Source organism: Streptopelia decaocto, assembly GCF_964273445.1.
Source record: "Streptopelia decaocto genome assembly, chromosome: 2".
NCBI classification, from domain to species: domain Eukaryota; kingdom Metazoa; phylum Chordata; class Aves; order Columbiformes; family Columbidae; genus Streptopelia; species Streptopelia decaocto.
In genome coordinates this window covers 106,330,352-106,353,245 of record NC_138655.1, presented here as the reverse complement: position 1 = coordinate 106,353,245, position 22,894 = coordinate 106,330,352, and the positions used below count along the sequence as shown (strand labels likewise).

Below are 22,894 nucleotides of genomic sequence, written 5' to 3'. Positions count from 1 at the left end.
GTGTGTTTTGTTGTTGTTCTTGTTTCGGGTTTTTTTTTTTCCCTCTCCCCCTCCCTTCATCGAAGAGCATTTGTTACAGGCATATCGGCACCATCTTCGCCTCATTTCCCGCTACAGGCCTCTTGGATCTTCTTGCTACAACCTCACGGAAAAGCAAATCCGTGGTCGAACACCCGCAGAAGCGCCGCCCGGGTAAATTCCGGGCGCATCAACCAGGGCAGCTGCCCCCACCCATCCCACGGGCGGGCAACCCTGACGCAGGAGAGGTTCTCACCCAAACCCCGGAATCCCCGACCCCTCACAGTCACGCCCAAAATCCTCCTTTTCCTTCTTAAAACTAAGCCCGCCCTGTCCAGGCGGGAAGGGGCGGGGCGCGGCGCACGGCGCGGTGACGTCACCGCCCTCCGCCGCTGTGCGACGTGGCCTTCGCCCGGCAGTGCGAGTGGTGAGGGCCGCATGGCGGGGGCTGCGAACGGGGGGGGAAGGGGAACGTTAGGGGCCGAGGCTCCGTTGGGAGCGAGGCCGTGGGCTGGTGCTGCGTGTTGACACGGGCTGGGGTTGGGGAGCTGAGACATGCAGGGCCTCCCGGCCTAGGTGGCGGGAGGGGAGCGTCGGGGACGCTTCATGAGGGGGAGCGGAGAGGGGCTGATGTGGGGGACCCTCTTGTCAGGGGGTCTGTGCTGCTTAGTGACCGCGGATCCATATAAGCCGGTGTCCTGGTTGCGGGGTGAAGCTGGCAGATGCTTGTTCTGAGAATAAAATCAGGCCGTGGTATTTCTGTCAGTGCTCACCGGCTTTTGGCTAAGGGATTTATTGAAATGGGTGACTTTTGTCTAGTTGTAAATCTCCAGTAGCTTTCTCAAAAAGCAAGTGTAGGACATAAGCTGAAAACATGCTGTGATGGAGCTGTTGTTTTCCTCTCCTATGCTGATAGGCATAACTTTTCATATTTTTTGTAGATATGGTCGTTCATCATGTTCATTTATTGACAGTGTCTCTATGTTCTGCAAAGTGTTCACATATTGACAGTGTCTTTATTTTCTGTAAAGTGGAACTATATTTTGAAGTCCAGTTAGATAGCAAAAAGTCATTTTAAGTCTTTGCAAATTTTTGTAGTGCTCCTTCTACTTTTGTAATTAAAAAATTAACTTTTTTATTATGTACGTGGCACCACCATTACTAAATCTGTTCATCTTTGCAGGTAATCATGGATCAGGTAATGCAATTCGTGGAACCCAGCCGCCAGTTTGTAAAAGACTCCATACGACTTGTTAAAAGATGCACCAAGCCTGACAGGAAAGGTAAAGCACACTATAAACTGGGACACAATCCTTATTTCATCTTATATTTTACCATATATCTTTTAGTGTATTACTTTATTTATTTGTTGTGAACATTCCTCAGCTTCTAATACGAGATTTAAACTTGAGCAGCTGTCCAGTTGTTAATGGGTTTATGGTTCTGGATATAATAAACTGGAATGTGTCTTGGCCAGGTGTGTGAAACTGGTACTAAAACTTATCTTATGAAATTGGTTAGGCAGCTGAAATTAGCCATTTTGAGACAGTAAGTAATAATCTTCATGTATGAGGTAAACTGATCTGAGAAGAACTTGTATGCCCTTTGAAAAGACAAATGCGGCAGTAGAGTTGGACTGATTGTAGTCAGCTTGGGGGAAATTCTGGAGGAAACTGCTTGTTATATGACCTTGGAGGAAACACTTTGTGGTAGAAGAATCAAAAGGTGATAGCGTCACTTTTTGCCGTGCCCATTCAGTACTTCATCGTTGTCAGTGGCTGCCTGATTGGGACGGGAAGAACTTTGTTACTGGAGGCATAGAAGAAGATTTTTGGACTTTTTCAAAGGCATTAGAGAGAAGCTGTAACTATAACCAGAATGTTACTGGTTGTCCTTAGTGATAGTAGTTATGATGCTTTATTCACATGCTCACAATGAAGTTTACTTTTGAGATCAGTAAGGAACTTTGTTTGTTGTCAGACTGGCAGGGTTGTGAGATGCTGTTGACCTTCCTAGTCCACTTCATGTTTCCTGTCTTAAAGTAATCGAGAATATTACTTGAGTACTCAGTTTTTGTGAGGACTTAAGATGCTGTCTTCCTATGACAAACATAAATGCAGCTTTTCCATTTTTGATACTGTACTGAGGATTATTTTCAGGGCTTGTAGGGATATGAAGGAAAGATAGAATAAATGTTCCTTGAATTGTTATGAACTCTTGAGTGTTTCTGATTTTTCTTACTATTTAAAATTATTGAGATCAGCCATGCTTTCTGGAAAGCAGTGTCTTCTCTTAAAATCTCATCTGTCTTCTGAAAAACTGGATTTTTTTTTTTTTTTTTTTTGCAGAGTTCCAGAAGATTGCCATGGCAACAGCAATAGGCTTTGCAATAATGGGATTTATTGGTTTCTTTGTCAAATTGATCCATATCCCCATCAACAATATCATTGTGTAAGTAAATATGACCTTAAATTTCACAAAATTTTACATACACTTTTACCTGTTCAGTTTTAAACAGAGGATGTTAATGAGCCCTACAGGATCCAAGTTGTTTTAGTATCTGTGCATTTCAGGTTAGTGTAATATGACAGGTACTACTTGATTCAAAGGAAGTAGGTTGTTAATTTAGTATGCAGTAAAGTATTAGATCCACAGTTCATCAGGGTTTTTTTGAGCATTCTTCTTCAAAACTGAACATCAGATATTTTGTTTACCAGTTCCTTAGTGTGCATTTGACCACAGAACATTTACCTAATTTGGATCTTGCATACTCACCTGTTTCCAGTGTATAATTTGAGCATCCAAAATCAATGCGTGGACAGTAAGGTAGAGAAGACTGAGTGATTGTGCTGGAAGATGACAAGGCACAGAATAAACTTGGTCTTGTTCATTTAGTGAGTGCTAGATGTGTTTGAAACTTTATGTGTAACTGCATCTGTAAAATACCTTTTGGAAGGAACGTTGCAGCATGAAAAACCTGACTCTTAAGTTGACCAGCAGCCATGGTACTGACAGTTAAAACTCCTCAGGTTCTCCAGAGCTGATGTAATCCCTTTTCTAGCATTGGAACAGGTTAAATACTATTCCTTGACCTTGACATGCAGCTTGCTTATACCTGTAAGAGTGGTCCTCTAGGCAAGGAGAAATGTTTGAAAATAGGAGATAAGCAGTAACAGTAGCAATGCCTGTCCTAACAAATCAATGGTGGGAAGATAAATCAGACTTCAGATGGGATCACTTGATCACATGTTAAAACTGTTTACTTTGTTCTCTCAACAGAGGTGGCTGAATATTCATTATGAAGACCAAGATGTTTGTGACGCTTGCTCTAAGGACTTCACAGCTTTGTAACTTGTTTGCTATTAAACAAGCTCAGTTTGAGTTTTCCAACATTGTCATTTTAGTCATCTTTTAAAGCATATGTGATCAGACCTGCCTACATTACGGGTTTTTTTTAGCAGTAGTAGAGTGTGGTGGTGGTGGTGTGTTGTGGGATTTTTTGTTTGGTTGGTTTGTTTTGTTAGTTCTTTCAAGTGTAATATGATCATTCAGGTAGGAAGGAACCTTGGGAGGTCCTTAGTCCAACGTTCTGCTCAAAGCTGGGTCAGTGCTGCATTCTGACGAGGTTGCTTAGGGCTTTGTCCAGTCAAGTATTAAAAACCTCCAAGGGTGACAACTGCACAGCCTCTCTTCAGAAGCTGTTCCAATGCTTAATTACTGCTGAGTAAACAGCATTGTTCCAGCAAAGGTAGGCAGCAGGAAAACAGCATTACTGTATCCTCTCAAGTAGAGATTTTAAAGTCTGTCAACTGGAATTCTTGTCACTAATTTCTGAAATTGCCATAATTACCCCTAATTCCTTTCTGAATTTGGAAGTCTTGTTAGGTTATATTATGTACTTGACTGGGAAAAAAACTCTGTCAAATAAAGAGCTTGCATTGCCAGTCCTTATTCTGATGGCATACTTAAGAAAGCCAAACTTAGTTGGTTACTAAAATGCATGGTTTGAGGTTAATTTAGTTGTCAGAGATACTAAGCAGTCCTTCAGCGAATCAACAACTTGTTGATCCACTGTTGGATAGGACATACACCTGTTTTGGATACTGATTCTGTAAGACAACTGCATGTAGAATCATAAAGGGCTCTGCATTTGTTGACATGGAAGTTTCCATCATTAAATGGTTGAATATTTCAATTTTAAAAAGCTAAGCCTGCAAAAGCTCTTGTAGATGCAATGCTCTTCCTTCTCAGATTGAGATTAAACAATTTAGATTTCACTCCAAAAAGCTTATTGTAAGCATTTCATATTTGCAGAAGTTACAATGCCACTTCTTTTACAGACTTTAAAAGCACTTCGTACTGGGAAATCTGATATTGGTATTACAGCAAGACTGAAGCTTCTTCAGTACACAAACTTGCTTCATAAGTAGAAAAGTTCAATTATTACTCTTTTTGAGAAGTCTTCAGTAGCACCTACGTATGTCACAAACCAGGACAGAAAAATGAGATTAACTGCTCTTAGTGCTATCATCTTCCAATACAGTTACACTACTTGCAACTGTGTACTGTATTTCCTTTAGGCAAAAGGGGAAAAAATAGTTCAGTATTGGAAAATCATACATTGTAAAAATAGTCTGAAGTAACCAGATAAGCAGTAGCAGTTTCTTCACATTCACTTGTTTGTGATTGTATTGGGTGGCAGCTCATGTGTCTTCTGATTAAGTAGGGTGAGGTACCAGAATGAAGTACTAAATTATTGCTGCTAATCTTGATTTGATCTCAAATGACTTTTATTTCAGACTTGTTTTCCATTCAGTACATAAAATCAGTGCCTGTTTATGTCTTTCGTAACAGCTTTACTGTCTTAATTCAGTGAAATTTTGCAGTAATTCAAGCTGAGTCAGATCGGAAAAGGCAGCTGTAGCTCATCTTTTGATAGCCATTGTCCACAGCAAAGGCTTGTCTGTCTCAATGGTCACAATCCCAGAGTTGTCATAGGTGTTGGAAGTACTGACGAGTGTTCCAAACTTCAGCACCTGGTTAGCTATAGAAAAAAAAGAGACTTAGCGGTACTCTTGAAACAAATGCATTGATGTGCATTTATTGCTGTAAACACTGCTGCTCCTGTAAAGAAGGAAAAAAACAGCTGATTAAATCCAACCCAGACAACATCTAAAATAGTTATGTTAAATATTAATTAGAAGGCTTGTATGAGACTCTCTGATGACCTGTTGAGGGAGTAAATACTTAATCCCCAAATTAGCATTTTGAGTTTACAGCAGATTATTACAAAAGCAGAGGTCCCCAGAGTTTCACATCTGACAATTTGTCTTTCATTAGCATCAGCTCAAGTACCAGTGCTGGAAAAGGTATTTAAAGTAAAATGAGGCAAAGGGTCTTACTGTAGTTCCAAGCATGGGATTTGCTTTAGCTCAGCAGCAAGCCTATAATCCCTTAAAATGTGAACAGCTCTAGAGCAAAGGCCAGCAGTTAAAAGTGGTATTATTTAACAACTTCTGCTTTGAAGTGACTTTTCATCTTTTCTTCTATTGCATGCCTAGTGAGGTAGGTGTCCTGCATTAGAAACCAAGTGGCATGACTCTAGCAAATAGCTCATGTCAATTTTAGGAGAGTTTAACACAGCTATAACAGTGCAGTTGTAATAATAATTTTGAAATATCCATGAAGTTTTAAACAACCATCCTGTATTAGTTTGGCTGACATGTTTTAAGGGCTACATAGACTTCCTACAAGCTGAGACCAAAGACACAAGCTGTCCCCAAGCCAAAAAAAATATGCAGCTTAACTTTTATTTTCCATTTCCTCCGTTTTGGAGATAGCATTGCTTGCATTTTGAAAACGTGAACTTCCCCAAAGCCACTCAGACTAGTCAATTCTGTATTAGTCCTTCCTCATATAAAGGTTCAGAGTAAGAACTAAGTCTATCCGTGGTTTTAGTCTGTAAAACAAGCCAGATGACTGCTCATACTTGCTGGTGCCACTGAGAATTGCATGTCCATGAAGGATACAAGGAGAGCTGAAGCTGGGAGGGATTGTTCAGGCAGATCAGCAAGTCTGTGTGGCCTGTCAGAATTGCCAAATTGTGCTTTAATACTGAAGGAAGAATCCTCTGGCTTTGCTATCAAGCAGCCCACTGCAAATGGAGATGTCCCTGTGACCCAGAGGTATGCAAAACAACATATTAAGCTCTATTTTGTGATTTGCATAGGCGACAAATATTCCAGTTGTGGATATGAACATGGGCTATAGTAAACTTGGGTGTAACAATGTGTTATTACAATGCATGTTACACTGTCTACCCATTGCTGGAAGTTGCACAGGCAGAATTACTCTTGCCAGGTTTTATGGTTTGAAAATGAGAGTCTGACAAAAGGCAGGACCTACAATGTGGTTCAGCGTCTCCTCTGCCAAATCTGCTCTTGCTGCTGCTTGTTCCTGCTCCCACTCCCTGAAAAGAAGGTTTCAGCTGCTGGTCATGTTTGGTTGGAATGAGAGAGTAACACCCGAGTTTCATCACTGCATTAAATTGGAGAGTCCTGCCATTTGAATCTCCCAAGAGTTTGGAGAGAAACTGCAATGCAGTGCAGAAGTTCAGTAAAGAGCTAAAAAAAAAAGTATTGTGCCAAAAATAAAGGTACTAGATTCTACCAGGATGATTTCGGACATACAACAGTGCTAGGCAGGCTCCTGAGTTTTGGTGTTTGCTTTTGGAAGAGACAGCGGGGCCCGATGGGGTTGTGCGATGCCAGAAGCTGATGCACTGGACCAAGTTGCTGGAGAACACAGATTTCACCCTTCGCAGGTAAACAGGTAATTTAATGAAGGTGAGGTAACATACAGGCATTGCTGTGTAAAAATCACAGAATCACAGCATGTTAGGGATTGGAAGCGACCTCGAAAGATCATCTAGTCCAATCCCCCTGCCGGAGCAGGAACACCCACGTGAGGTTACCCAGGAAGGTGTGCAGATGGGTTTTGAATGTCCCCAGAGAAGGAGACTCCACAACCTCCCTGGGCAGCCTGTTCCAGTGCTCTGGCACCCTCACTGAGAAGTTTCTTCTCAAATTTAAGTGGAACCTCTTGTTTTCCAGTTTGAACCTATTACCCCTTGTCCTACCATTGGTTGTCAGATACTCCCAAAATACTGTGTTAAGTGTTATGGTGAAGTCATGAATGTTTCCGGTCAGTTTTAAGTAGGAAAGAACCTCAAATAGTTTAAAATATTTGCTGACACACAAATTATCCATTTTTGGTTATTATATATTGAAGCTTGAAGAGGGGGGAGGAAGAACTTTGTGGATCAACTCTTCTGTATAAACTCACTCATTTAGTATTATTTATTGCTTCTTGCTCAAAACTGCCAGAATAATTCTTAATGTTTCAGCTTTGCATATGAAATGATGGCTCTGTAGAAGGCAAGAATTAAGAACAACATGGCAGATTAATGAAACAAAATCTGAAGCAGTATTTTTTCATGCATAAAATGAAGTGAAAATCCTGCCTTTTTTTTTTTTTCTTTAAATAAAATGTTCTTACCCACTAGGTGGAGCCTTTAATCTTTCTCTACCAAATTTTCTCGTGTTCATGCATCACAGTTTGAAATGCTGAAGTGAAAAAATGCAAAAGCTATAAAACTGTACTGCTGATTCACATGGCTCAAATGGACCAATTCCAAGTACTTGGTTTCACAACCAGCCAACATTTCAACTAACATAATTAAAAACACATGCTTTCCATTCAATAAATGAACAGTAATTAGTGTGAAAAACTAGGTTTAAGCCAGTAAAGGAAATACTACTGCTTCTAGGAAAACCTCCTGCTGTGTCATGCATTATGATGTGAAGTTTACAAGGTCAAAGAAGTGGGAAGCTTTATCAGTTCCTACCTGATCCATTCCCTTTTTTAAAATGGCTTTCAGTCTTATTCGTTAAGTCTTGGTGAGAGCTTGTGCCTTGGGAAAAAACTTATTACAAAAACCCCAAAACACTGTTGCTATTGAGATTCATTTTCTGAGGTGCATTCCAAAGAAAAAAAAAGTTTTTATTTTCTAGTATTTATATAGTTTTAATGGGTACAAAAAATATTTTAATAAAGGATTTTGCATTATGATTTTTTAAAATCAATCTCAAAACCCCTGTCTTTTGGACAAAACCCTGTCTTTTAGACAAATAGTCTTCTCTTTTTCATGAGAACCTTCAAGAGCCGATTTGGATAAAACCAGAAGCGACTCATTGAAAACAACACACCCCTCCCACTTCCAACAGTGATAGACATTTTCTTTTTCCTTTGAATTTGCTTACTACTTTGGTTCTGGTCAAACTGCATTTACTGATAATAGACTGTTGATGAAAAAAAAAATACACTACCCAGCTATTCCAAAGTCAGCACATGCCTTCAAGGAAATCCGTGGGGGTCAAGAGTGATTACACGAGAAGGTAACTAGGTGGTAGTTCTGTGGTGTTGGTTTTGAAGTCTGACAACTCTGGACTTCAGAACTGAAGGCAAATGCTATTCCTGCCTTTTGAGAAAAAAACCCAAAACCTAACAAAATCAATTATGAGGCAGCTTTTTATGGTGTGCCCAATGTTCTTATCAGTAACAAAAGATTCTCATTTCTGTCTGATGGATTGCAACACATCACTAATTCAGACCTAAACATGGTCACGAACTGGGCTTATTTTGATGTGCTAGTAGAAAGATGTTTTTCTAGCAGTTTTTATTTTGTTTAGCAGGTGGTTGAATCTGTCAGGGTTTGAGAATGTTGGAAATAAATTAGAGAAGTCTAGCTCATAGGTGAGCTTCCCAAAGGAGCATAATCACAAAGATCATTATTTCTTAAGACATTCTTTTTCGCTGACCAAATTATACAACAAAGGAGGTGTCATTAACCCTAACCATTTCCACTATTTTTTGCTTGTCTTTTGATTTTTTTTTTAATTTAAAAAATACACAATTCTAAGGTTGCTATGAGGAGAAAGTTAATCTCAGATGTAAGATTTTGCAAACTGATGAATGCTATGGTTGCCAGAACAACATTTGGGAATGTTAACAAAATGCAAAATGCACCCTATTTTAAAAACTCCTGTAATATTTATACCCATACTGTGGTTAAGAATTTTATTTTTCAGTTGATGGTACTGAAAATGAGACCTAAGCCTTGCTTGCAATGTGTTCACCATTGTGCTGCAGACTTTCAGCCTAGAAACTGGGAAATAGTGTGAACTAGTTATAACTAGATATAGTCTTGTCCTGTTAGGTGCTATAAAAACTTCTAACTCGGAATATCAGGTTACTCTTCTTAATAACTGTATTCATTATCTAGTAGACTTATCAACATTATTTCTATGACTTCATTGTGCTGTTTAGGATACTTAAGTTTAAAGTTCAGTCCAGCAGAAGAGAGCTTCTATCAGGGTCTCATGTACATTTTATAAGCTGCACTTAAGCAGGGCTTGAGGGAAGGATATACAGAGAAAAAAGTTCTTCTTAAACATATCAGATACAGCAAAACCAAATGCTGTCATTAATTTGAAAGTCTTGCTTGATCAAGCAGGCCTTCTGGTTATTCCTACATCAATACCAAAACCACAGCAAAATCTAGGCAGCTGAGAGAGGCTTTGAACTGTAGTATCTAATGGACATGCTGGTTGAGGAGTTTATGAGGGACAAGTCCTTCCTTATCAAGGAGCAGATTTAGTGAAATAAGTGATTTTGGTGTGAGAATGGTTGATCAGTCACGCCTCACGTCTTGTGTAGCACAAGGATCCCCACTTTATGGGATTTCACCAACAAGTCAAGATCTTAATACTGTAACCACAGATGACTGAGAATAAAGCACTGTCACGATAGGCATGTCCCATGATACCATGATATCTATGCTATGCTCCCTTTTCTCAACTGTGAGTCTCAATTACTTCCTGAAACATGTAAAGTCGCACCTTGCCAATTTCTACCATCAAAAATATAAATAGGTACAGGAGTACACGCAGTTTGATGCTGCTGCCATTGATGTTTAGAATATCAAGATAATTAATTATTAATTAAAAGCCTTAGTGTAGTAAATGTAATCCTCTTCCCCCCAGGCAAATGTGGCATCAAAATGATAGAAAATTAAGATCAATAAACTGAAACACAAGTTAAAATGAAATATTGAATTACCATTTGGTATTCTATTATAGTTTATCTGGAGAGGATTTCCCTGAAGTTCTGTGTTAGGAGCAAAAATCTGCATTTAAATGGAGATGCATTAGTAACGCATGAGCTAGTACTTTGCAGGTCACCCTGTGTCTGCAGAACAGCAGCATTAATTTTGCTATTTAAAAACAAAACCAAAATAGTTTATAGCCTGATTTTCCTTTCGTTCCCCCTAGTTTTACACCTGAGATTAGCCTGACTTCACTGGAGTTAATCTTGATTTACACTGATGTGTACAAAGGAAAAATTGAGTCCTTGATCTCTGTGGAGTGGGAACTGCAAAACTGGAAGTTGCAAATAACAGTAATTTACAATAAAACACGAACTATTTTCAATACTGACACAGCACAGAAGTAGCACAAAGGCTTGCCGAGTCTGCTGGGAGAGGACAGGCCAGCCTGCCATGGCACAGATCCCCTCGGGGACAAGGGGATTTTTGAACAAGCAGAGATTGCGTTGGGCAATTTGTATAATTATCATAACTTTTGGTACCTGGTTTTGTAGCACAGAACAATGTTTTTTTTTTAAATCTCAAGAGAACTATATGAGTGGGCTCATGAAAGCATTGAGAGAATTTGGGATGGAGGGGGCCCAGCAGGCAAGGCCGGGCGTTATTCCACCAGTTCAGACGCTGGCAAAGATTATGGGCAGGGGCTCTGCAGCACAGGCTGCCTGGCCTCACATCGGTGGGAATTTAGGAAACGACAACAAAAGCACTGGCTGTCAAGGCTTAACAATTTCATTTAAAAAGGGAGACAAATATGTTCACAGCACTGCATGTTCTGCCCTGGATAGAAACCACCCATGTTGAGTGAACCTTCAGAAATGCAAATGGATGTCAGAAGTTTTCACATTTATTTCCAGCACACATTTTTTTCCACATATTTTTCCAGCTTTGTAATCATGGTGGTACTGTAAGAATAACTCAGGCTCCTCCTGTCACATCACCTGCTTGAAGGCAATTTAAAATGATAAGCTGATAAAAATGATGCTAAGAAATAGAGCACTTCTTACAGTTACATCTCTGCTGCCACTACTGCTTCACCAAAATCAACAAGAATCGTTAACTGAAGGAAGCTTCTACAGCTATTAGCAGCATTTTAGCACTACTAGCAAGATGTGCTCCATCGTTTATTCAAAATCACTTTAGCCTCTTAATTAAGGTGGCCTGGAGAGTCTGACATGGAAACTGTATACACTATTTTCACTAGTGCCTTTCCAGTCTAAATATGATATATCTGTACCAATCTACAACAGTAGAAGCGATTCACCAAAAATGTAAGTATAAAGAAAATCAGGGAACTAGCTGGTCTGGATGATTGTTCCGCTAAGCTAAAGGCAAAACCAGGCTATGCAGTAATTTAAAGAATTTATTTTAGCCAGTAAGAAGCAGAGTGTTTACTTCATTTTTGATGCTTTCCAGTAAGTTTGCATAATGTTTATCAAACTACTTACAACTCTGAGGGGCTGTAGAAATGGCAGGTGCTATTAATAATAGTGTTAGAGCATTCAACAGCTACAGAAATAAAATATAGTTTCAGTTTGACAGTACTGCATAGATCTTGCATATAATCTGGAAAAACTAACTTGTTGCTATTTTGGTCTGTCTCTGTGTTGTGAGATATGCTATTCTCATGAGAAAAAAAGGGGCAAGAATAATGCTGAGATGCATTAGCTAATGAATTGTCTTATTTCTAAATTTATCCAGAAGACACGTCATAGCGAACAACATCTTATTATGCTGCCATGCTTCAGAGACATTACATAGTCACATAAAGCTGAGACTGGCAATCTGGTACAACACTGAAATCCAAGATTAGCTAATAGCTAAATAGCTAAAATGACATGTTCTCTTGGCATTTAGGTCTGAAACTCTGGTTTGACGTGATGGCAAAGAACCTGACAATACTTGCTATTTGGAAAGCTGCTACACCAAGTTGATATGATGCATGTGATGGTGAAATCTACTGAATTTGTTAGAGGAAGATATCCAAATGATCCTAGCAAATGACCACACACAATGCTGCAGAAAGGAGTGAAATTCCCCCTACATTCCCTGTTGGTGGGGCTGTTGGAGACAGGGAAGAGAGGTGGGGGAAGAGGAAAGACAGGCCATCTTTTCCTGACTCAAATCTCAGGGCTAGGAGACTACGTCCATGAACTCAGGTTTTGAACACCATGGCACCAGAAAGCTTTACAACACAACCAGATCCAGGACTGACCTTGATCAACATCTTGCCTCTAGCTAAACTTTCCAGCACTTCGGATAAAGATGAAAAAAACACCCTCTCACAAAAACCCATCTATCCTTCAGTGGGTTTTATGTGTGATATTAGTTAAGCAGAACACATCGTTAATTATTTTTCTCTTCTACTCTTTGGAATCCTGATAAATTCTGTCACATTTAGATGCATAAATTCATAAGCAGCAAAAGAGGATTTAAAAACACATGTATAATACAACTCTTCCAGCTTCTGCACAGTACTGTTATTCGTATCATTTGCAAAAATGTGCAGATACCATGATTATTCCCATAACATCCAAACTGGGCCTGTAGCTGAAATATGAGTATATGGATATTTGCTCAGTAAATTCCTACATAGCTTGGGTTAAATGGAGATCTTGCTCACCCGCTCCACAGGGGAGAACAGCAGCCCTGCCATAAACACTTGCACCATGGTCTCGGCCAGTCGACCTCCTCTACTGCCTGCCAGTGCGTAGGAAGAATCCCCAGTGTCAAGTCTGCCAGCAAATCCAGCACTGCTCCGCTTCCTTTCCCTGTGGTGGGGATGTGATTTTCCTAAGGGAGTTGATCTGAAGCCAGTCCCTCGCCAGCTCTGAAAAACAAATTTAAGCATGCTAACTTCTCCTCCTTATCATTGCTGCCAGCACTAGCTCAGCTCCATATCCAGAGCCCTGTTCTGCTGTACAAGTTGCTCTGTCACTGGGCTACAGTGCCAAAATTAAATTAAATATGATTTGACAAATCTCTGTAGAGGCTCAGTCCTTAACTCCAGCTTCTGTCACATTTTGTAGGGGCAGGAAGCAAAGCAGCTGAACGGTAGCGGGCTGGAACCAATGCTTGTGGCAAAACAAAGGTGGCTGTGCACAACATGCAATGTTACAATAGCAGAGGGCTTCAACATACTGCATATTTAAACCCTTCCCCCCCAAATCCAGCCCCCACCAGAACTGACCCAGTCCACAGCTGCACTTTGAACTCCTGGGTTGCCCTCAGCATCCACCTATGTGCCATGGACTCTCTGGACCACCAGCTGCAGAGTTTCTTGCTCCCAGACCTCATTTCAATCAAGTTGCCAGACCAGAAGGTCTATTAAACTGTGCCAATAGCAGATCTGGTGCTCAGGGTGCTCCTCTGACCACAACGAAGCAAACAGCTGCCTTCACCTCTCAGCACTGGTCAGGGTGTAGAAAAAGTTGGTATCTTCTATGTGCCCTGCCACACCGAATCCCAGGACAGGAGGTTGCACGGTGGCTTGCAGAGAGCAAGGGCATCACCAGTCTTGAATGCAAGCAGCAGCTCCTCTCAGCTACTAGCACTTTATCACAAATAACCTACTTTATCAAATTAAATCCCTGACAAATAATTTTATTATGCAAGCTTTAATAGCAAATGGCACCATTTCCTAAAAGGGTTTTATGGAAATATGATATTACATTTACATGGAAAAATGAAAAGAACAAACTAGAATGTTCATCCTTATGCACAAAAGGCACCATCAATAAAGCAGCTGTGCTTTTGTCTAAAACATTTCTCTGGAAGTGGGTAATTATTATTTAAAAAACCCACACTGATCTGCTTCTGACAGCTCACAAGGTACATGTTCGTCTACTTGCTCTCCCTGACAGCTGATCTATTCTGAGCACAGGTGACTAACTAATAAAGTCTATTATACTTCTAATAGAAAAGTAATTCCATTTATCTTTACCCTTCCTAGCAGCACCGCTTCCTTTCACTGCATTGGGGTGGGATGCTGTGAGAGGTTTCTAAAATGTCGTTATTTTCACCCCTGCAATTGCTCTGCCTTACTTAGAATTTTAGATTGCTCTGCTTTCTTCAGGAAAACAATTAGACACAGATAATATCACCCTGAGGATGAAGCAAAAGCAATTATTTCTGTTACAAAACATCCCCCTAGATCTGCATGTGAACAACTAAGCTTTTTGATTTTTAATTTTAATACTTTGTCTTTCTGTTAACATATAATTAATATGATTACTAACATTCTATGTACCTCTAATGTCTATACTATTTCAATTACAAAGCCATTACTGGTGTTTATTAATTTATCTTCAAACTTCATGGTAAACTTGCAACATTTGTTGACATTCATGGAGCTGCAGCTCCTCCAAACTCACAGAAAACCAGCAAAGTGTATCTGTGCCACCCCTGAGACAGAACATGAAACTCAACAGGAGACTGCAAACCACAGTTTTTAGTTCACTCAGTTGGATTAGATGGCTCTCCATGCCTCCAAAACACAAATGATTTTTTTGAAGTAGTGTTGACCACTGTGTCTTCACAATCTTCCTTCTTTTGAAGCTGTAATTTCCCCCTCCCTATAAAAATGTAACTTATGACACAGCAAAGCCTATTTTACCTAGTAATACCCACTTCTTCCACTTTGCTCACTGTTAGAGCACTTTGCTTCACAAAGTACATAGGAGTGGTGCCTGCCATGTATATGAATGACTAAGTCAGTGCATGTGCCTCATTTAAAGTTTTTGTCTGTTTGCTTTTACGGTATTTTTTAGGATGCAAGATTCAGATTTCTTGTCAATGCTGCTGAACACAACAGGTTCTATATAATGTTTGTCCCCGAAACTAAAAAAAGGTAGATTCACCATTAAAGACACATCCCAGGTCTCATCGACTGTCGAAGATTTTATTTGAGTGGAAATCTAGCTACTGAGGATCCTTTAGTTAGTTGTGCACTCTGGAAAAGTCTGATTGATTTCGAGTAATGATTTCCAATATGAACAACACTCTGCGTGTTGGTTTGTTTCCTCCTCCTGACCTTTGAAAAGCCTCCCCCCCCACCCCCTGCCTTTCCTTTTGCAAATTGGGTAGCGATTCATCCTCTGCATTCAGAAACACGTCAGGCACTTCCAAGCCCTGTGATTGTTAAGGATTCAGTGTTTTGGGGGATGTTTCCTCCTGCTGCCTTAGCAGGCCTAGGCCCATGCTTTCTGCCTGGGCTGAGTGGAATTAAAGGCTTCTGCATTAATCATGCAGCGCCAGGTCAGGCACTGCCCAGGCCGGGTGATGTGAGCTCTTGACCCTCGAGTGCAGAGGCCGAATGCACCGCTAAATTAATGTAGTGCTACACGGTGCAGTCAAAGGCATTAAAGTTTCAAGAGTGCAATTGATTATTTGTACTTCCGCTTTCAAACACATTGGTCAAGATTGATTGCAACAATCACGCCACGGCACAGTGATGCATGTCAGCAGGCTCGCCTGTTGCACTGTATGGAGGACTTGACATTGGCTTTTAACCTACCAATAAACCACCCCTAACACCTTGCAAGAAATGGGAAGGAAAAGGAATTACAAATCCAGTAGTTGTGAGTAAAATAAAAGACTAAGCCAAGTACATTACAGCTTGTCTACTTCTGCCAACACCTACTAATTTCTAGCACTTGGGGTTGAAAGACCATGACGGCTGCAATTGCCAAGTAAGAAAATGCATCCTCAGACTCTTTTTTTATGCTATAGGGAGTTTCCATAAAGTAAATCTGATTTATAGGCTGGAATGTTCCTTATCTCACCTGAAATTACTGCCATTTTCAAACAGTTGTCATTCCTCACTAATTATCAGTGTCTGAGGGGTATTGTAGCAGGAACATTCCTATCAACACCCAAGGACACAACCTTTCTGAATTTTATTTTGCACTCAAAATCAAACTTATTAAATATGATTGGACCTTATTTGACATTTCTTCTCCCACCCTGGCCATTTGGTGTAGTTGACATTCGTAGTCACTTCACAGAATGTATGATACCTAGCAGAATTTCATAGACATTAACTATCTGGCCAACTGTTTCAATTCACCACTAGATGTGAAATATTTTTTACTTAGAAACAGAGAAAATTTTCCTGAAAGCAAAATTAGCTCAGAGGAAAAGCATACTTTGCTAAAAATTACTTAAAAACATTTGTTAGTTCTAGAAACAATGATAGCAGCTTAAATTCCTCCTAAGTGCATATATTTCTTAAAAGTATCTGAAGGATGAAAAAATAAGTTTCTGATTAAGTTGCCATCTACAGCAGACTAATGCAAATTTTTGGAGGTATGGCGTAAGTGTTAGAAAAGGAAATAAGTACCGTTAAAAAGGATATGAATATGAGTGAGTATCTCTTTATCCCGAGGGAAGAATCATAGGTGTAAGAGTTAATTTCCTATGCTGTTTCTTATTTTAACTAGGTATGTTTGCTCAAAATTTAAAAAATCCCAACAACATGGATTTCTACTTTCAAATAAGGCAGATCGTTCATAAAGCATACACTATTTCCAAATTATAAGCATTCCTTTAACTACTGCTATGGGTTTTCCAACCAATAGTTTCAACAAGTCTGCTGCATAATGCATGATGGATGCAGCTATGACTAATGCTTATAAGAAAAAAAAATAATATAGCTATAATCCTTTCATTTGAATTCTTCTGTGCTCTACTATCCTAAATCTTCTACAACATCCAATTAAAAAAAAATAAAATCTCTGATGTCTATATGCTTACAGTGCAAGCAGAAGTAACCGAGAATATATTGACACCTATAGAGATTTATCCTTGGATATTCCAATCAGAGCAGACCCTTTTCATAATTAGCCAAACACAGAAGTCTCAAAGCAAGTGAGACCTACAACTCATCTTGGAAGATGTGGAGAGCACATATCCCTCCTAATACCATAGCTTTAGGAGTATATTGCTACATATCACTACAAAACATTCGTTGATATGGAAGAGGCCAGTGTATCACTGAGGTAACCCTCAAAACCTAGAGAAACTTCAGACCCAGCATCAGGGTTGGTGATCACTGAACAGTTAAATCCATTTTGTAATTTAAGGCATGGTCACCTATCAAAAGGTGCATCAGTTATGGAACAGGCAGCACTGCTCTTCTAGGAACAGGCAGGTTCGTTTCAAGAACCATCAAAATAACATCACACGCACGCCCACTACAATGAAAACAAGGGAAGCACTTCACAACGATCCTTAAAATCATCCAGGAAGAAAGTCTCATGAGAGCACAAACCTCACTGGAGGTTGGTTTTAGAAAACACCAAGTAAAACACCAACTAAACCACCAACATTTCCAGGAACAGCTGGAGAACTTTGCAAGGTCTGTACAGGACTGATACAGATGAGCTGTGGCAGCAATGAGTTAAGTACATGGCAAGACGTTTGTGATGTCAAGTCATGTGCAAGAGTGAAACCTGGATGATACAGATTTTGAAGTATAGGGCTCATTTACAGGTACATAAGTAGAAAAGAGAGCAATAAAGCGTCAAGCCTAAAAGCTGTGAGCAAAAGTGTGGTTATGTGACTTCCAACATCATTGTCGGCCAGGTGGATAAATGTCTGCCTGCTGCTTTGAAAGGGTACCCATAAATAGTCATAAGATTCTTCAGCAAAGCACAGACCTTTAAGGAAGGCCAAAATACTGCAGGAAGCTCTTACTCAAAAGTCAATCAGTCATAAAGGATGCCTTAGAAGTGTCACATGCACAAACTATACTGGAAGCAGACTGAGGGGCTTGAAAATACTGCAGAACAGAAAATTTCCCTCAAACCTATCATTTTGGGAGAAGGAAGGAACACTACCAAAGACTTAACAGCACAAAAAATATTTTGGAAAGCTTGCCTTGCTATAGCACTCTAAACTCACTAAATGCAGTTTGCTGGCTAACCCCTGTTGCCCACAGGTAAACAGTCCTGTTAAGAAGTTTTGTTCCCTCTCACCGATCATGGACTTCAAAAGTCAGGGGATGCTGAATGCAACACTGAGACAACTCCTGTAATTTGCAGAAGACAGAATGGACAATATCACTGCTGTAGTGTAATGAGCCATTTCCCTCCTCCCCACTGTGATTAATGGTGTGGATAGGAGGTCTGCTCCTGAGCTGATAGACACGATTCTGGCCCTGGAGGCATGCCCTATATATAGCGCTATGTGAATACATGCATGAGAGATTGGCAGGCAGAAGCAGCTCTGGGAGCCTTTGTTATTGTCCGGTTTACTCTTTCCTGAGCTCTTCCAGCTTGTACAATCTGTGTAGCCTCTGGGAAGGCAGCTTTAGAATTGGCTTACTTGATGGAAAAAGCTGCTCTTCTTGATGTGTATGATGCAAAGCAATGTGACAGTGATTGACAGCTGGGGGGGAGAGGGGAGAAAAAATTGAGTTAAGTCAGGGTATTGTGTGAAGGAGCAGAAGGGAGAAGGAAAAAAAGGAAAATTCCTCATTACAACAGCACGTGTGCAGTGGCAGAGATAAGAGTTACTGTTTGTTGTAACAATAATCGTTATTAAAATCAGTTGACACAAGTTTATGATGACATAAATAGTACCCCAGTGATTACTGGATGTTTTTCCTCAAAACTTAATCTTCCCCAAATAGAAAGTAGTTAATCAGTTTAGTCTGCCAGTCTACTCCCCTTTCACATTTTGTGAACAGGTAATGAGAATATAACCCCCAGGGCCTAGTCCTATCTTCTCTTCCATTGATACATTACGCTTCTCGTGCATACATTTAAGGTGAGCCACAACTTGCCTGCCAGCTTCTCATTCCCATTCCCTTCTCCTTTATACTGCAGAGTCAATTGCAATTTTTATTGAATGATGCAATTACATTGCAATATACTGGGCAAAAGTGTGCTGCTGCTTTTGTGCTTTTTTAGCTCAGGTCTGAAAACAGAAGAAAAAGCTGTAATTGATTCTATCAGTCTTTTTCCTACTGGAACAAAAGGTAACACCAGAGAAAGATGAAGAACTCAAAATTTGGAGTCTTTCACTTTTTTCCTTTGGGAGGCAGTTACATGCCCAACAGATACATCCTATTTCAGTTTATCTTCGGCAGACTGGTGGGTTCTGGACCACAAACGTAGAAAGCTGAAATCTTAAAAAAAAGGAAATAATACTAACTTGAAGACACTTGTGGCAAAAATGGAGATATTAAAATACATCAAGAAGGAAAGAGCTTATCTGAACAAATCCCAGCTGGCTCTTATTCTTAGTGCTGAGTAAAATATCCATTTCCAGAGCTCCAAGAGACATGCTGGAAACCACTACTCATTGCTGCTATTTGGAAATAAAGTTTTACAAGCGTCTCATAAGAATATGCCATGCTTGCATTCAGCCTAAGGAAACTACCATCAGGTTATGCCGTAGCTTTCCTTCTGTTGCACATGTACATGCAGCTCTGTATAACAGAGTCGTAGGAGACAAGGTTAGGAAATGACATGCACAGCAGTTGTCTGTCTGTCAATACAGAAACCTCTTCTTCCAAAACAGAAAGCAAATCTTAATTTTCTTGATTAAATTCTGATCTTCTACAGGTAGTAGTATCAGACTATATACCACAGAACACTCAGTTTGATGTAGCATTAACACCAGTATTTTAACAAGTTCTGCATGGAATCATGATGGTCTAAGACATCAAATCCTCTCCTCAAAACACCTTAATTGCTAATGGGACTAATTTCAGTGTATGCCCTGCTGAAGATCCTGGAACTCAAACTCCTCACACTTCATAGAAGGTTGCAATCCAGGACCATCCTTGCAAAAGATCTGCAGGTCGAGATGAGCCATGATGGGTCAAACTTTGAATGTATTTCCCACTTCGAAAACACCTAGTAGATCTCACTATCATTCCTTAGGGAGATTGGATTCAAACAGTTCAAATCTTCAGGCCGTTTGAGTACATTCATTATCATCTTCAGGGACCTTATCTAGTCCACTTAGTTCACCATTCTTTTCTGCAGGCTACAGTTCAGGGAGGTACTAAATCATGTACTTATGCGAAGTGCACACAGATGTCACTGATACCATAAAAGTCTCAGCACCCAGCCTGTGTTGTGCTGAATCAAAGTCCAAAGGATTCCTTTTAAAACCTCTGACCATAAAACATGATGGAAAATGGACAGAGAAATTTGTAACTTCTGACAACAACATCTAGACCCACCGTTGCCTTTAATTCTTGATTTAAAAAGCAAGCAGAACGAGTCAAAACTTAGCCTAGCAAAGCCCTTCTACTTTTAAATAGATGTTTGTATTTATAACCTTAATGATAGTAAGACACATCAATAATAACACGGTATGAAAACTCCTCTCTTTTTCTCCCCAAAGCAGTTTTTCTTAAAACAATTATGGTAATTTTTCTTGTTTCTTGATTAAATGAGGGTGTCTTGCTTTACTTAGATATGTCTCGCTTGAGCCAAGATGGCTTTACATTTTGGCGCGTACACAGAAGTCCAAAACAGAAAAAGCTTTGCCAGGAAAGATCTAGCATTCAAAAATTACTCAGTCTTGACAGTGTGTAGTCTCTTTCATTTTGGTTGCAGCTTGGTTATGGAGGAGGAAATTATAATTTTTTTTACTTGTCACATTAAACCAGAATTGGGTTAATCTGACCCTAGTGACAACAACCCAATTTCAGAAATGCGTGAAAGTCCTGCACTAACATTTCAAGAAATGGTACATGCAGGAGTTATCCTCCTGCCCAATCTCCCAAACAAATACATCTTTCTCACCCCCCACTACCCAAACTAGAGATGAATGTTTAGAAATTCTGATGGCTACTATTAATCAACATAAATTACTGCACTTCACAGCAAAGCTTCTGTCGTAAGAAAACACCATGTGCCCTAAATTGCCTGCTGCCCTCTTCAATAATCAGCCTGGTTTTTAAGATCTAGAGATCTGCTGATAAAGAAACCTTGGTGCATACAGCGACAAAAAAAAATTGAGTTCTACACACATCACTGGAAATGTCCACACACTGCTCTATTAATCTTTAGATTGGGGTCATCTTTCTCTTGAGATGTGTTAATAGATAACTTCAATAGAAAATGAGGAAGAGCACCCAGACAGGGGGCCGCTTAATACTACGCAATCTTGCCTCCTTCCTTCTTGGTTTAATCCTAAGAAATATCTAATGCCCAAAGCTGCTGTTAACTCTGTATTGGCCAACACTGATGCAAAAGAAGCGCACAATGTGTTAGTAACATCAGTCTGCCCCGACATCTTGTCAAGCACCCTACACCATCAGACCCACGCTGGCCCCACTCCTCTCCCTGATCACAGCCCATTTGTTGCTTCCAGCATCATCATCCACCTGCCTGAGAGCTCCTCAAATCCCCTAGCCAACTTCCTATGCATTCCTCTGTCTTTTTGTTTTCTCTGAGAATCAAAATTCACTCACTTCTGGAAAGGCATGGGAGAAAGTGGGCAGGCTCTGACTCTTCGTCTTGTCTCCTATGGAGATTCAGTCTCTAGGTTACCAGAGATAGACAAGAATTTCTATACCCTTATTCCTCAGTCCCTCTGGATAAGCCTCAGCACAGACCCAGACCTTCAGCCCTGTATTTTAATGTTCTCTTGGTTCAGGACCTATAAAACTACATGAGGAAAAACATACCTGAAAGTGCCTTGGAGGAGCTTATGGAGGGAAGTGGCCTCACATTCCTCAGTACTTTTGCCAGGCCTGATTTTTATAGCATTTCTTCCCATGTGGACTCTAAAAACTGTGATTACCAGCAGTATAGGGAATGCCCATCACTGTGCTTAGGGGCACACTTCTCCACCCACAGAGCAGAAATCAGGACTGGAAACTGAAATCAGTGGAGTTCCCTCAGTAAAAATGACCAAGAACAAGGTAGTGCCCTGCCTTTGCTCATTAGGGTACAGTCCCTTGTGCTTGGAGGATCCACGCTGGGTTCCTCCTCCATCACCGTAAGTCTGTCATTCTACAAACAAGGACATGGTGTGTCAGGGTTAGAAGAAAAGCATATCATGCTTCACCCCTCTTACATCAGCTGGACTGCCTGTGGGGGTCATACCTATAGCCATAAATTAAATCAGTCCAAAGCCGCTGCATGGTATGCCGGCATCCAACCTGCCCCCCGGATGGCTCAGGAGCACCAGCACAGGGAAGGACGATTCAGTGGTTTGATGACATTGCTGCTTTGCATCCCTGCAGCCCTCTGGTGTGCTTATATCCCTGGAGAGCCTCAAAATAAAGCTCTTCAGATGTATTTCTCTCTGTTCATGACAACCTCAAAACACCTTCTGCTGCATAACACAGTAAGCACCGGCAATGCTGAGGTTAAAGAGTTCTGTTAGGATTTTCACTGCATCTTCCTCCTTCCAAGATATCAATGTAAGCTTTTCTGTATTATTGCCCATACAAGTTTCTCAGAAAACACCCAGCTTTCAAATTATGACTTAATGTCTTAGAAGTTTTAGGGTCTTCATTATCAGCAAGGAAAATCTACAAGAGGGTGACCACATTTTGAATTTTTTTGGACAACACAGACCAGCCTTGATTGAGAGAGAATAAAGGTATTTATATGAGAAATAAATGAAAGTACTACCAGGTACCCCCATATATAATGGGACAGGATAATACTAACCAATTCTAAT

General features: G+C 40.2%; 2 protein-coding genes across 4 annotated transcripts in view; one reads left to right on the top strand and one right to left on the bottom strand.

Annotated features, from left to right (window-relative positions):
• Positions 1–345: 345 nt before the first annotated feature.
• SEC61G (SEC61 translocon subunit gamma) lies at positions 346–2,473 on the top strand (the record flags this gene model as incomplete). Its single annotated transcript, XM_082046406.1, has 3 exons — positions 346–445; positions 1,202–1,301; positions 2,367–2,473. Exons 2-3 carry the CDS (start codon positions 1,208–1,210, stop codon positions 2,471–2,473), a joined length of 201 nt encoding a protein of 66 aa, XP_081902532.1. The 5' UTR covers positions 346–445; positions 1,202–1,207.
• A 2,290-nt stretch (positions 2,474–4,763) lies between these two features.
• Positions 4,764–22,894, bottom strand: part of TPK1 (thiamin pyrophosphokinase 1) — a 306,701-nt gene continuing 288,570 nt past the window's right edge. The window contains exon 7 of one of the 3 annotated variants that reach the window (XM_082046405.1): positions 4,764–5,062. In XM_082046405.1, coding sequence (XP_081902531.1) covers positions 4,944–5,062 — 119 coding nt within the window. In that variant the 3' untranslated portion in view covers positions 4,764–4,943. Of the gene's footprint in view, positions 5,143–22,894 lie in introns of all 3 variants that reach the window. The other 2 variants (XM_082046403.1, XM_082046404.1) reach the window with 2 other exon arrangements.